Source organism: Ursus maritimus, unplaced genomic scaffold, assembly GCF_017311325.1.
Source record: "Ursus maritimus isolate PB19 unplaced genomic scaffold, ASM1731132v1 scaffold_31, whole genome shotgun sequence".
Lineage (NCBI taxonomy): Eukaryota > Metazoa > Chordata > Mammalia > Carnivora > Ursidae > Ursus > Ursus maritimus.
In genome coordinates this window covers 27,672,162-27,688,405 of record NW_024425675.1, presented here as the reverse complement: position 1 = coordinate 27,688,405, position 16,244 = coordinate 27,672,162, and the positions used below count along the sequence as shown (strand labels likewise).

The following is a 16,244-nucleotide window of genomic DNA, read 5'->3' as shown; positions in this document are numbered from 1 at the left end:
AACAGAGTCATACAACTCCAAGCAAGGCTTTGAATTCAAGCCTGTAGACTCCCGAAGTCAAGAGCCCTTTCTACTCTCCCAAGATGCTTTGCAATTGCGAAGAACGCCAAGATGAGACTTAATCTGGGGATGGTTGAAAGAGCACTTAAAATGAGAGACTTGAAGGCTTGCCTAAGAAGCCCATGGGACTTAATGACACCTGTCAACAGCTTGCTTCCGTTGTATGGGGATGGAGCAGATAGGCCAGCTCAGTCACTTTCTCAGGCATGCGAATTACTGCTCAACACTTTGGATTCCTCATCTGTGAAATGGGAGCGATAATGGCACCCATCTGGCAGCGCTGCTGTGGGGGTGCCTGGGATGGTGGGTGTGGAGGCTGCAGCCCAGTGCAGCTTGGTCGCACGCACTCATTGAGAGCTCAGGCCAGAGACCCTGGGAGTCGGAAAGTGAAACTGACAGGCTGCCGGGTGAAAGGCGGTGACAGTCAGTGAAAGCCCCAAAGTGAACTCTAGGGCAAAATGATCGAAGCGAGCTGACATGCTTACCCTTTGCGGTCTCTGTGCTCCCCCGGGTGTTAGCAGGATGTCTGAGGAAGCTGCCTTTCATTTTACAAAGGTTGGAAGTGTTATTTGGAAACTTTCTTTTCTTTTTAAAAGGTTTTTTTTTTTTTTTTTTTTTTTTTTTTTGTAGTTGTTTGTTTTGCTTTCCACTTAAAATGAGTTTTCTCTTTAAAAAGGTCCTTTTATTCTAAATCAGGCTCTGAAGAGAGGTGTCACTACCATAGGGGCCGGAAGCAAGATACCACAAGGCTGCTCAGCTGGGTTTAAGCCTCTGCCCGGCCCCAGCGGCGGGGAAGCCACGGCGGCCAGGACAGCTGTCAGGTGCGTAGCCTCCTGCAAAGTCAGCGCCCCCAAAACTCCCGGGAAACTCACCAAGCTCCCAGACAGGAAGAAGCTGACGTCAACCTAAGTTTCAGGGCTTCAAGCAAAACTCCTACAAATGATTCCTACGCCCTTTACTTGGTATCATCGTAAACCGATCTTTCTCTGAGGAGATGGGCCAGTTTGCTCCATGGGGCTCATTTCATTTTGAAGTGAAAAAAACACTGTTGCTTTGCTTTTAAATCGTGATTAGGTGCCCTTCATGTCTTTCTTGGAGAGGCACCTGCTTTCCGGATGTCTAGGGCTGGGGACTTGTTCACGCACAGTTGGGGGTGCGGCACTTGGCCAGTGGGGTCTCTACGCTCTGCTTTGCAAATACTTGGGGGCCTTGGGAGCAATCAGTTTGTTCTTAAAGGAATGTGAGTACTCCCACCTGAAATGTTCCCATTTTCTCCATAAAAGAGCTTCTTGGGCAAAAGAGAGCTTCTGCAAATCTTGTATGTGATTCGAATATTATTGTAATTTGACATCCGTGGTATTCGATTTCAATAATTTTAGTAATTAATAATGACAACACAGCGCTCTCAGCCCTCCTTCGTGTCCCAGATGTTAGTGTAAACGTGAGGCAGTTCATGACGCGGCTCACAATAAGAAGGAATGTCCGTGTGTCCCATCCACTCTTCCTTCTCACTTACATCACAGACCTGACCCTGTGTTGTAATTATGTCTGCATGGTAGTTCTCTCCTGACGGGTGAGGAGTTCCCAGAGGCCAAGTTCTACCACCTTCATCTCTAACCCTGTATCTGACACAAGGTAGTTGTTCAGTAACGACTTGCTGAATGATTACTACACAAAGGGACGAACACGTAACTAGAAGTCCTGCCACAGACGAGTCTGGCCCCAGCCACCCCCCCATTCCCTCTTCCACCTGTCTGTCCACGGCACCTTGGTGGCAATGTATGCTACACTCTGAAAAACTCCACAGCAGAGAAAACTCCCACTACCACGCTTCGGGGACATACACCTTATCCTTGCCTTTGTTTTTTTATTGCTGAGAATACCAAAAGCAGCAAGGCTTCTAAAGAAGGTATCTATTTCGGGCCCAAACAGAAAACCGTGGGTGATGCTGTGGGCAGAGATTCCTGAACATGGCGGGGTTGACTCATGCCTGAAGGTGCTCAGAATTTCCTCTGTTCGTGGGCGGCTAGGGCAGACTTGGCTCCCCTGAAGCGCTTTCTTTGAAGCAGAGTCAAAATCGAGAAAGACAGTCGAGGCTGCTCTTAGGGGCGGGTGGTGGTGGTGGAAAGAACACGGGAGGGGAACAGCAGGATTCAGAGAACCGAAGACTCCCAGGAAGCCATGAGACTTGAGAGGTCAATTCGGCCCCTTGAGTAGATGCAGGGGCAGCTTCGTGGCCTCAGGGTCCAGATTTGGGGCGCATAGACATGGGGATTTCTACAACCGCAGGAGCAGCGGGACAGACCTCATAGACACTTACTTCAACTCCTTTATTAATACGGCCCATGAATTGATGGCCTTAGCAGCAGTTCAGAAGAATAGTAAAGAACAGAGTCTTAGATCCTAGTTCTTCCCTAGTCTATGCCGCTGGGCCACGTAACCTCGGTGAGCCTCAGTGTGCCAGGTGTAAAATGGGGATGATGAGGAGCCCTCCCTGATATTGAGCGTTAGCTGAAGAGACACTGTGCCTTCTGAAGTACCTGAAGGAGTGCGTGCAGGCCATGAATATTAGCTCCTGTCATTACGATTCCTGTTGAAAAGTTTTCTTGGGGGCGCCTGGGTGGCTCAGTTGGTTAAGCATCTGCCTTTGGCTCAGGTCATGATCTCAGGGTCCTGGGATCGAGTCCCACATCAGGCTCCCTGCTCAGCAAGGAGTCTACTTCTCCCTCTGCCTCTACCTCTCCCCCTGCTCGTGCTCTCTCTCTCTCAAATAAATAAATAAAATCTTAAAATAAAAAATAAAAATGTTAAAAAAAGAGGAAGAGTTTCTTGGAACAAGGCTGAAAGCAAGGAGGCAGCAGGCATTGGTATGGGGTTCATGGGCTGGCTTGCCTTCCGTGGCCCTCTGTTCCCAGCTCCCAGCTTACAGCTTCGCTCACCCGCTCCCCATTTCCCTCCTGCCATAGGCAGCTTGGCTTACCGGAGACGTGGTAATTCTCCCTTGCTCTTCAGGGGAAAGAAACCAATTGCCTCTTTAGAGCTTCCTTTTTATTCTTTAGAAACCTGCCGCCCTTTCTTCTACTTTTGGGAAAAAGCACTCAACTGCTCCTGGTCTCCCGGCACCACCCTACCCACTTGGAGAGAAAACAACCCCAAAAAGCACGTCTGACTAATCTGCCTCCTGCCTTCCTCCCTGGGGGAGCCCTGCTTTGAGGCACAGAGCTCTGATCTGCACCTAACTCCTTCCCTTTATCTTCCCAGTGAGGTGATCTTCTGGTCGCCACCCACACTTTTGTGCCTTAGAGTTTTCTGTCTGAAATGGTCCTGTTGGCAGGATATCCAGCCCTGAGTTGAGCGGCTGATTAAAAGCCCTAAGGACTGGGGGCATGGGGGCATAGGGGTGGGTTGTCAGGAGGGAAGCTCCTACAATCTAGCCTCATGGTATGCGGTTAGCTTCAGCCAAGTCACGGGCAAAATTTGGATGTAGGGAAATTAGACCCGGGCTTCCTGACTGTTATCAGCGCTGTCATATGGTACTGGTGATGCCGATCCAATGATTCATTGTGCGAAGGAAATCCACCAGACACCACTGACATGTGTAGACACCTAGAGGATGAAAATGAGGGGAGGACTCAAGTGCTTTTTGTCTGAGCAAAGGTCTGTTTTCGTCAGAGAAGCACCCGCCATTTGAGCCTCATTGTGCTCAGCACACACGCAAAAGCTTTGGTTTATACATGAAATATGGGCCATTTATTTCACTGCTCTTGTAAACTCCTCAGTTTTCAGTCTGGTACTCACAGAGCATGATCCATGTATACAAGTTTAGTAAAATCATTAGAAAATACCATCCTCCAGTCCATGTCCTGATAGTCGCAAGAACAAATTCAGAGTCATTACGTCCTAGGACCACGTTCTCTGAGAAGCCTTTCCAGACTCTCCAGGAAGCCTGCTACCCTCCCTATTCGGATCACTATGGCATGTGTTGACTTTGCCATGTCCTACTTTGCAATATCTGATCTTGCGTCTTTCCCAAATTGGTTTTCCCATTTTAGCTGCAAGTTCTGTGTAGGTAGACACAATGTGTATTTCCTCTCTCACATGGTAGCCTTGCTACTCAAAATGGGGTTCATGCTAAGTGAAAGAAGTCAAGCAGAGAAAGACAATATCATATGGTTTCACTCACTTGTGGAACATAAGGAATAGCAGGGAGATTGGTAGGAGAAGGAAGGGAAAAATGAAGGGGGGTAACCAGAGGGGGAGATGAACCACGAGAGACTATAGACTCCAGGAAATAATCTGAGGGTTTTAGAGGGGAGGGGGGTGGGGGATGGGCTAGCCCAGTGATGGGTATTAAGGAGGGCACGTATTGCATGGAGCACTGGGTGTTATACACAAACAATGACTCGTGGAACACTACATCAAAAGCTAATGATGTATAGTGAATAACATAATAAATAATAAATAAATGAATAAATAAATAAATAAATAAATAAATAAATAAATAAATAAGGTTCATGCACCAACTACATGGGCCCCATACAGGAGCCTGTTTGAAACCAGAATCTCAATCTGCACCCCAGAGATCCTGAATCAGAATCTGCCTCGTAAACATATTCCGGGGTGATTTGAAAATACATTAAATTTTGAGAAGTACTGCCTTAAGGCACCTATTCTTAGTGAATAGAAATGAAATCATGGAACCTGACCAAACACAGGAATCGTCATTCTGTGGATTTCAATCCTAACTGTGTCTTAAATCATTTGAGGAACTTAGATAAAAAAGTGTTATTGTTATGTCCAGTTCTCATCACCAGAGAGTCTGCCCTAACTGGTCTTAATTGGTCTTGGGTGGGGCTTGGATAGCATGTGTTATAGCATCCCAGATACACACTGGGAACATGCTGCTGTGAATACATTTCCCAGTGAGGCTTGTGTTCCCTTATTGGTGGATGCAAATCCGAGAGGAACCAGAGAATAAGTCAAATAGCCAAAAACTATCTGAGTAATCTTGGGAAAATACCTAAAATACCTAGATGACTACATTATTGTTTGCCCCTAAGAGGGTGACTTATTTGAAATCCTGGTGGGGGTTCAGCGATGGGCATTGACTCATTGGCAGACACTGTTGGCTCTCCTTTGGCTGTCTTCTAGAAGGAACCGCTCACTCCCGTGAGCAGATTGAGGGCAAGGGCCACACTGTCTTTCATCTTGGTGATCCTAACGTGCAAATGGATGGATGGACGTGTATCACTGAGAGTCCGTGTAAAGACATGCAGGAATATTGGACTGGAATTTAAGAGGCCTGGATTCTAGTCCTGGCTTTCCACTTTCCTTGCTTCCCTAGTGTTTTTGGTTTGTCCTTGGCACCCTTTTCTTGCTATCCTCCCTAGGTACAACCATGCCTCTTAAGTTGCCTTTGCCAAGCCGACTACAGCTCTCTTCCCAGGGAGGTAGCTTTCTGTGTCTCATGCTCTCTGTTCATGACTATGAGTGTTAAGATGGTAAAGAACGGTTCAGAGGTCTTACTGGGTGACCCTGGTTTACAGGGAGGCTACAACCCAGAGAATTATACTCCAAATTTTCTGTGTGTGTACATTTTTCTAAGGAGACAGATCTCATCAAGTTTTCTTAAGGACCCAGCACTCAAAAAAGATTAAGAACAAAAAAGCTAGAGGGATTCTTGCTATCACGTTGTTCTCCCTGTTGAGATGTTCAGGCTCTGTGTATAGGAGTGACAAATGTGTTGATCTTTATGCAGTGAGGTTCTCTGGGCTTTTTTTAACCCACTTGATACTACCTGGGGCATTGGCTGCCTCCACCAAAGAAGAACTTCCTGAAGAAATTAGTAGGAAGACAGAAGAAGAGCAAGGTATTTAAGGGTCTTTGAGCTTTCCTCACCTTATACCTGCTTAGACAAAGACCTGAACAAGAGAACAGGATCTCAGGAAGTTTAGAGACCCCCAGGAGCTTTTGAGGCCCCCCCCGCCCACGGTGGGCCACAGACTGATGCCAGCGTGGCATGCATTGTCAACCCAAAGAGAAGCAGTCACAGATTCTAAGTCCAAAGGGATCAGAGGCTCTCACTTTAGCCTCCTGCCTGGTTTGGGAAATCTCTGCACCATATTTGACAACCGCTCATTGAGGCTTCATTTAACCCTTTCCAGAGAAAGGGAGCCCTTGACTTTGTGGAGAAGAAAGGGGCGAGGAACATTTTACTCCAAATGTTTGGCTACTGGAAGTTTGCCGAACACAAATAAACCTATGGTTCAAGTTCTACCTTATCAGAGGCTTTCCCTTGCCCAGTCTCGGTTGCCTTCCTATTCCGATTCCCTTTCTTTTTCTGTTTCTCACCACTGCCCAGAGTTTGGGCCAGGTGGCAGACAGTGGACTGGATTGTGCTTTCTCTCCTAGAGCCCAAAATCTGCATTTGTGTGTGATCTTGGATTTGAAAAATGTGAAAATTACGTATCCTTAATTTCATTTTCTAGGAGGGGAAGTAAAACATATTGGAAGGAGGCAGAGAAGAACCAGAATGGAAGGTTGGAAAGAGTCCAGAATGCCGCCCTGTCCCTCTTCCCGTCCAGCATGTGTACCCCTCAATGACATCCCCCAGAAGTGGCCAGACAGCCTCTCTATTTGAACATTTTCAGGGATGGAGGGCTTATAACTTTTGAAGCAATCAATTGAACGGAGATCATTCTCGCAGGAAATGGCCAGCAATAAAGAGAAGAGAAACAGGTTCGCACTCTTGTAAGACCTCTCCTGTGAGGAGCAAGGAAATTGAGGGCGAAGATTCCCTGAGGAAGCAAACCAGTAGCAGAACGCCTCACCAACACTCAGCGGTGTTTTGGTCTTGATGCTTATAACTGCAGCACATACGGAAGCAGTGGGCCATGCCTGAGGGCAGTGGGGGACCTTTCAAGAGTTGGAAATAACCTGCAATGAGATGTCAGGCTTCGGTACTCTGCCACACAAATGTCTCTTTAACCCAGACCCTGTGTGTATGTCTTCAGTCTGGAAACTTTTTCATCTGAAAATACCTCAGCTTGAAAATGCCTTTTAAGCAGAGCTTATTTTATTTCCTTTTCAGAATTTTTGACAGAACAACAGCAGTCTCAAAATCATCTCTCTCAACCTTCTCATTTTACAGAGAGAAGCTGAGGCCCAGGGAGGGAGAGCAATTCGTCAAAAGTCATGCTCTTCACATGTCTCGTCTTCTGTCTTCCAACAATGTTTGTTAGGAGGTGCCTTGGCCCACTTTCAAAGTTTAATTTTCTTCTTATTCTTCTCTTCACTGACCTCAGGTGACAGACCCCACTTTCTAAGGGAACTCTTAATTTTTGAAGTTTCTACTGACCTCTGGGCAATGAGGAAAGCAAGGAAATTCACTTGAATGGCCACCATCTTGAGGGATAGCCTGACTCAAGCATGACTCTAGCTGTTACAGGAATGACTTCCACAAGACATAACAGAGAAGCATCCAGAATGCTCAAGACTTAGCCAAAGAAACCTAAGAATACTGCTCTTTGGGATGAATGGGATCAAGTGGTAGAGTTGTAGGGGTCAATAACAGTTCTTTACCTCTAACTGACCATGAGTAAAATCACTTTTTTGTGTGCCTTGGTTTGCTCAAATCCAAAATGGAGCGTAAGTACAGGTGACATACAGCACTGCCTATTTAAGACATGCTGTTTTAAAGAAAGTAGCCACTGATCTATGAGGTATTCCCTCAGCTTACCAAAGCCCTGGCTCTCCAAGGAATATCTTGAAGATGAGCAAGGTTAACCACAGTAACAACACTTTGGGATCTAGAGAAATGGAATGATTAGATGTGGAGAGTTAAACATTTTGGGTTTTAATGACAGATGTGAAGATGGGAAATTCCAGTGTGGGCAGTAGTCTTTACAAGAAGGGATAATTAGACAAAAATATCATCTTAATGGGTTTCCACACTTTGGGTTTTTTTTTTTCAATCTAGAGGATGAAGATTTGATCACAGAATTCCTAGAATGAAAGAAAGATGATCAAAGCATAGATAAACTTTCAGAATTTCCACAATTCTGAGAAAGGTGCCTTCACTAACGTGCCATGTTGGTAACATCAGGAGAATTCTCTTTTTAACCACATCCCAGGACCCAGTAATATAGAGACTAAAAACAGCCAAGTTGACTAACACATCCTCTGCAACCCATCACAATTTTAATTGGTGGCTTTGGAAATTTTCAGAATGAAAATCTGCCTTATGAATCAGCTAGAAATTGCATCTGTTGACAGTCCGTTTGATTTCGTTAGAGACCTCTCCCCCCTGAGGAATAAAAAGTCTTGTTTACTTTAAGACGGGGTTCCTGCTGTTGGAGGAAAAGGTCTGAGATGAGATTCTTTCTTATCCTGGGGTGGTTCCTAAACCATCCCAGAAACTCAACCCACTTCACTCTCTTTGGCCACCAGATCCTCATTTGCCTCTTGACTGAACTATGTTAGGGGCCTCGCAACTTGTCTCTGTGCACCTGATCTCCCTCCACTCTATGCCAGAGTCACCTCCATAGAAGTGTCTGTGATGAATGGAAAAAAATGTAAGTCAGAGAGCCCTGGGTTTGAACCCCAACTCTGTTCCTGTCTGTGTGACGTCTGAGTTCTGGATTCTTCATCCAGTGAGTTTGTGACATCCACACCGCGAAGTGGTTATGAAGATGAAAATAAGACTACATGTCTGGCCCATAGAAGGTGCTCTATAAATGGTCATGGTCATTTTTATTTTCTAGTAGTTATTCATTAACTACCAAATGAAGTTAAAATTTATAACTTGCTATCCAAGGCCTTTGATCATTCATTTGACCCCATCCTACTTTTCAGACTTGATCCCCAATGTCCCCACATGCCCATCCAGTGTTGGGGGCCACAGCGGACCACTTGCTGTTCCTTCATCCTCTGCTGTGGCTTTGCTTACAGGGGCCTTTCTATCTGGAATGTCCACTTGGGGAAATTTACTAGTCTCTCAGTGCTCTTTTGCTACTGTCATGCTACTGTCGTGAAGCTTCTCTGTTAGTCCTGCTCACATAGATCCCATCAAATTCTAATTTGTAGTATTGTTATGCTACCCATGCCTTTCCCTCCCTTATTAGGTTATAAGTCTCTCAAGGATTGAGACTATGTCTTGTTCATTTTCATATTTCTTACAGTGTTGAAACGGGGACTAAGGGGTATCGAATAGATTTTTGGAGACCTGAGTGAATGGAAGAGTCCTCATAATACTCCCACTTGCCAGACTGCCACCAAGACCTTTCATATCTTCAGATAAGTCCCCAGCAGCTAGCAATAACACAAGTTTACTTGGAATGTGTTTCCCAGAGATATTGTAAAGGCTTTTCTGTTCTTGTACTGTCCTCCCGCTTTGCAAAGACCATTCGGAAACGGAAATCATCTTATAAGCCTTCCAGAAATCTCTCCTTCTTCAACTCCACAGTGAAGAAATTCCTACCCCTGGGTCAGTTCACAGCTCACCATAACCTAGCTACTTCACCAAGTAAGCAAAAAGACGCCTTATATGCAGAACATGTTTCACTTCTTAACACATCTTTCTATGGCCAGTTAGTATTATTATTCATCTAGAAATTAAGGCTATGAAATTGTAGACTTTGATATCTTATCTGTCTTCCTGGGTGAGCGAGAGAAGAAGTTATTAGAAAATTCACACTCAATTAGGAAGGGTGGTTTGAGGTAGAAGTTAGTGGTTTCTTATTTGTTAAAAAAAAAGATCTTTGACAAAACCCATTTGAAAGGATGAATGAAGTCCAAAATTTGCATATGTGTGTGTGTATACACACACACACATATATACATATATATATACACATACATACATGCACTTATGTATACATGCATATATACACGTGAAAATATAAGAAAAAGTAGTGTTCTGAAAGTGAGTATGCTTATGCTTTCTAAAATTTCTATAACGTTGTACATGTGAGGAGAATCCTAGGTATTATTTCCTGAGGCAGTAAAAAACAGCATATACATCCTTGAAGCCAAAGTTAAATTATCCCGATGTTTCCTATATTAGTTACTGACATCTCAGGACATTACCCTGGTCTTAGAGAGATTCCTGGTAGATTTTTAGTGTTTTCTTACAGCTGGTTGGTGCAGTGAAAAACTGAATCCATTGGAAGATAGGAGAAAATTTCTTGAGGAATCTGCTCATTAGCGTCCTGTTAACATTCAAATATCATGCCACTCTATTCACCCCAGAGATAACAAAGACCGAGTGGCAGGAGATCCCACCATTTCAAGCTCTGTTTATAGATCAGGGATGACTGAAGCATAACATGGGGCCCTGGTGGGTCATGGACAAGGGGTAGACCCTGAGATTCAACCCCTTTGTCTGCACTTTCTATTTAGGTGCCCCCCCGCCCCCGATTCTGTGGCTGGGAAAAGGTAATATCCATTAGCCTTCCCAAGATTCTGAGGGCACCCATGACCTCTTACCTGTCACGTAGGCAGACACTGTGACGAATGTAGAGATTCCCCACATCAGCAAGCTTGGCTCCATCTTCCTGGCACGTGGGATCAGCCGCCTTCCTGAGGGCAGTGAAGAGAAGGTGTTTCTTTGCAGACGGCCAAGTTTCCTATCAGCATCTTATTTGCATCATGCTGGGAGGATGGGAGATGAAAGGGTATCAATCCATTCGGGGTGCCACCCTTGCTGTGGTCCCTCTAGTCTCTATGACAGTCTGGAGTTGCTCTTTATAAGTATTAGGCTGCTTTGTTCAGTCAGGAAATTGTGCCTAGCCCTCTCTACTCTCAAATATAGGAAGTGGTTTTAACCAGGTTTTTTTTCAAGTTCAATTGCTGGGAGGTGTGGGCTGGGGTTGGTGAGAAGGATTGGACTTCATTTATGAATCCTTTCTTCAGCTTCACCCAGAGAAGGGAAGGGAGATTCCCCTGCTGCTGAAAGAGGGTGAGCAAGCATTTCTTGGCAGTGGTCTCATTTAGCGTTTCATAAGTTGACATCACTGTGAAATTGAGGTCCTCCCCCAGACTTGCAGGTCCCTGAGGAGTCAGCAGGTGCCACACAAGATGGGGGGGGGGACTATGGCGGGGTCTTCAATATTGAGGTAATTGAAAAGGAAGCAGAAGACTGAACCATACTCAGAATTCATGAATTGTCTCCCGAGATCTATATTTGATAGTGGCTATAATCATTTCACCATGATGTCCAGGTTCTTGAATGTGAGTTGTCATTTTACAAGATCTTTTGCCTCCAGATTTGTCTTTCTCTTAAGAGGTCATACTAAAAGTGGGCTTTGGGGGCACCTGGGTGGCTCAGTCGGTTAAGTGTCTGCCTTCAGCTCAGGTCATGGTCCCAGTGTCCTGTGATCAAGTCCTGCATTGGACTCCCTGCTCAGTGGGGAGTCTGCTTCTCCATCTCCCCCTGCCCTTGCTCCTATTCTCTCTCTTTCTCTCTCTCACTCTCTTTTATGCGTATGCTCTTTCTCTCTCTCTAATAAATAAATAAAATCTTAAAACAATAAAAGTGGGCTTTGGACAGTTATCATATGGTTTCACTCATTTATGGACCATAAGAAGTAGGAAGATCGGTAGGAGAAGAAAGGGATAAAGAAAAGGGGGTAATCAGATGGGGGAATGAAGCATGAGAGACTATGGACTCTGAGAAACAAACTGAGGGCTTCAGAGGGGAGGGGGGTGGGGGAATGGGATAGACTGGTGATGGGTAGTAGGGCACGTATTGCATGGTGCACTGGGTGTTATACGCAACTAATGAATCATGGAACTTTACATCAAAAACCAGGGATGTACTGTATGGTGACTAACATAATATAATAAAAAAATATTATTATTTTTAAAAAAGTGGGCTTTGGTTTTAAACTTTGTACTTTTTTTTTTTCAAAATTAGATCTTTCTTCCTTATTTAATTATCAGAGTTATCTTCTGCTTTTCATGAAATGGTTGGCTGTGTTTTGCTACCTGGAAATTCATGTCCATTAGCAACCATCTAGTTATAGTAAAATACAATTTTTAAAATATTCAAAAGCAAGCAAAAGGAAGACCATCTGGGCAAACCAAAGCAGTTCATGGTTCCAGTACGTATTATCTCCACCTCTGACATTCTCTCAGAAGAGCAACTACCTCTGAAGAGAGCCTTGGAATTCTGCAGATGAACTAAGAGTGGTTTCCAAGCTTAGTACCGGAGTCTGCAGAGAAAAATGGTCAACTGATCTCTTTCTGGGAGTGAGACACTTATCAAAGTGTGACAAGATTATTTTTTTAAGATTCCAGAGCAGGTTTAACCTCACTGCTAGAAACATTTTCAACCATATGCATGAGTACAGCAATTCCTGTTATCTCCAGAGTCTGTCCCAGAGATTAAAAGCTCCAGTTTAATGGAGCTTTGCTAGATAGAGTTATCACTGTATAATTTTGAAGCAAACTTACAGAAAAATTGTAAGTACAATACAAATATCTCCTCCCAATAAACTATGTAAGAGTAGTTGCCAGTGCAATGTTCCTTTGCCCCTGAATACTTTGACGGGTATTTCCTACCAACAAGGAAATTCTCCAACATCACTACAACCATCAGTTAGGCAACAATGTTGATGCATTACAACCATTCAATCCTTAGGCCCAGGTTTCTCTAGTTGTCTCGGTGACGTCCCTCACAACAAAAGGGTCCAGTTCAGAACCATTTGTTACATCTAGGTGTCATGTGTCTTTAGCAGGTCCTTTGTCTTTTCTTGGTTTTCATGACCTGGCATATTTGAGGATTACAGATGAGTCATTTTGTAGATTATCCCTCAGTTTGGATTTATATATTGTTTCCTTGTGATTAGATTTAGGTTTTGCTCTTTGGCAGGAATAACACGGAAGTAGTGCTGTATTCTTACCAGCACACCCTTTTATCCCATTGCTGATGATGTTTACTTTGGTCACTTGATTAAATAAAGTGGTATCTTCCAGGTGCCCCCACTTTAGAGACACTGTTTTCCTCTTTGTAATAAATATTTTGTGGTATGATGTAAATATCCATTATTTCTTCATCTATTTGTTTGTATCTATGTGGACTCATGATTTTTTATTTTATTCAGTGGCTTATAATCTATTATTATTATTTATTTCAACACTCAAATTGTCTCCATTTGTCAATTGGGAGCCCATTCAAGCTGGCTTCTGTGTCCTTTTGATGTGCCCCATCATTCCTCTTGAGTACTTCTCGCTTTGGGGGCATAAAAAAATTTTCTGGGCTGATCTTTGACTTTCTCTGTCCCAGCTCTGGAATCAGCCATTTATCCAAAGAGCCCTGGTTCCTTTAGAGTAAAATAATTTTTAGAAGCCGAGATGCGCTCATTGCCATTGGGGAAGAACTAATCCCAGGCTCCCCCAATGGACAAAGCTAGGGAATCTATGGGCATACAGTATATGTATGTACACATACACACACACACACACACACACACACACACACACACTCACCCACTCACCTTTACATCTGTGTGTATTTCTCTACCCATCTATACATATTGAAAATCGTGAATGAGTTCACACTGATACATCCCAACATCCCAATTCCAATCTAATACCACAGGGTTGAATTCTAGTTTTTTCTTTTCCTATATTTGTAACTCCCTTTCCTGATAGTGGAAAATTTGGTTTCCATTATCTCTAGTCTCTTTGCTTTTTGATAAACCCCCCTGTATGTTATCAGCCTCTGATCCCTGCCACCATCCCTGGGCCCCATATGGATTCCCTCCTTTCCCTGCACAGGCTCTGAATTCCTATTCTGAGCCAACCCCCAAACTCTCAGGGAATGACATCCTCTTGATCAGGCTCTGACACCCCTTACCAGGCTGGCCCCCCACACCTCCACAGATGTCCTTCTGACCCTGCTTGGGTGCTGCACCACTATGCTGGGCCCTTCCTTTTGGGAACAACCTTCTCTGCTTGCTCGAGTTCCACCACCAACCCCATGTGTGAACCTCCTTCCCATCCCACTTGGGCTCAGATAGCCCTTGCCAATCTGCCTGTTCTTGTGGGTCCCTCTCACCCTGATCAGGTTCTAACTTCCCCCACTGGGACCCCCACTCCACTCTGCTTGGACCCTGACTCCTCATTCCAGACAGTCTTCCCATGGAGCCACCTTGCTCACTACCTTTGGGCTGTGACCCCACCACCATTCTGGGCTACTGTGCCACCACATTTGTCTCCCTTGCTTTGCTCTGCCTGAAAGCTTTAGGACTGAATTGTTCAAAAAAGGAAGGAGAGGAGGCAGGCTAGTGGTTACCAGCAAGAGTAAAGTAGTAAAAAGAAAATAAGGCCACAGTGTGAAATCCAGACATGCTCAGAGAACAAGCATATATGTAATGAAGAAGTAAATAAAACCACGATTACCTCCAAGATTTTTTGTGTGCTTCATATTTTTCTTAAACTCTAGAAGGTTTTAGCAATTAATAGTTCTTGATGGAAAGTGACAATTACCTAAAGTTCACTAATACCTTCAATTTTATGTCAGTTTCTTTTTCTTGTATGAAGTTGAAGTAAAATTAAATTTAATGTTATTTATTTACAAATCGAGAACCAAAGAGATACTAGCCAGGACTCATAATGTACATTTGGATTAAAGTAGACAACAAAAGTTAATCTCGCAAATTAATTAATTTCTTTATAAAATAATCAAAATTTGAAGCATGATTTTTTTTTACTTTACAGCAAAACCTTCCTCAGCTCTTCCTCATAATAATTCGAAGAGCTAAATTTATTTTATTTTATTAGTAACAAAGTGGTAAAGTATTAACAAAATAGATAAAATCTTTTAATTTTCATTTTATTATAAAAACAGTATACAAATTATTTTTTTAAGATTTATTTATTAGTTTTAGGGGCGCCTGGGTGGCACAGTGGTTGGGCGTCTGCCTTCGGCTCAGGGCGTGATCCCGGCGTTGTGGGATCGAGCCCCACATCAGGCTCCTCCGCTATGAGCCTGCTTCTTCCTCTCCCACTCCCCCTGCTTGTGTTCCCTCTCTCGCTGGCTGTCTCTATCTCTGTCGAATAAATAAATAAAATCTTTCAAAAAAAAAGATTTATTTATTAGTTTTAGAGAGAGAGAGAGCACGAGACACTCTCAAGCAGACTCCCCACTGAGTCGGGAGCCTGATGCAGGGCTCCATCTCAAGACCCACGAGATCACGACCCAAGTCAAAACCAAGAGTCGACCGCTCAACCGACTGAGCCACCCAGACACCCTGGTATACAAATTGTTAAAATGAAAATAGTGATTTGGGGGTCTTTTAAACCATATAACTGTAATTTTTATGAGGAGTGTTGGCTTAGTTAGATCCTTCTAACAGAGGCCACATTTGATAGTGTTTACACCCTGTCTTACACTGGTATGTTGGGGAAAAGAGAGGAGCATAGAAATTGCACACTGCTCCAAAAATATTATCAGCTGATTTTCTCCAGAAACTCACTTCATTTTCAAGAAATTTCAGGTTGCATTTTTTCATTTTCACTTGGAAATGTTAGGACTTGTTGCTTGTTTATGTCAGTCCCAGTTATAGAACCATCTAAAATTCTTTTAGTCACAGAGGTGAGTCAGCAGGACTATGTGTTATAAATGTTGGGTATTCACTAAACAATGTCATAAACACATGATGAAATTAAAACTCAAGTTATGTGACAGACCAGAGACCAGTAAATTGACAACCACAACATGATAGTGTGATGGAGACCACCAGCAGTTCACCAAAATCATTCTTCCTTTCTTCTTGGGCAAATGAATAAAATACATTCCCTAGCCTCCTATAGCTAGGTATGGTTCTAGGAAGTTCTTGCCAAGAAACTTAGTGGAAGTGATGTTTTGGACTTCCACCTCATTTGTTTTACTGGAAACCCTGGAGTTTCTTCTTTCCTGCAGGCTGGAATGATGTGACCAGAGTAATTTTGGAAGCTGGGTGTTGAAAAGGCCAGCACTGTGCTCCAGGCATTCAGTTGGGATTTCTGAATGCCTGGACACAGCTACATATGAAAGAGGAATATGTACCTCAAATTGCTATTTATAAGTAAATTTTTTTGTGCATTAAGCCACATTCTTGTGGGGTCTTTTGTTATAGCAGCTTAACTTGCCCTGACTAATATAATTGGTCTCGATGGACAGATCAAACATCACATGTCCC

General features: G+C 43.7%; 1 protein-coding gene across 2 annotated transcripts in view; it reads right to left on the bottom strand.

Annotated features, from left to right (window-relative positions):
* IL2RA (interleukin 2 receptor subunit alpha) overlaps nt 1-11,435 on the bottom strand; it is a 52,839-nt gene extending 41,404 nt beyond the window's left edge. For both annotated transcript variants that reach the window (XM_008705408.2, XM_008705409.2), the window contains exon 1: nt 10,546-11,435. In XM_008705408.2, coding sequence (XP_008703630.1) covers nt 10,546-10,609 — 64 coding nt within the window. In that variant the 5' untranslated portion in view covers nt 10,610-11,435. The remainder of the gene's footprint in view (nt 1-10,545) is intronic.
* Nucleotides 11,436-16,244: the final 4,809 nt, after the last annotated feature.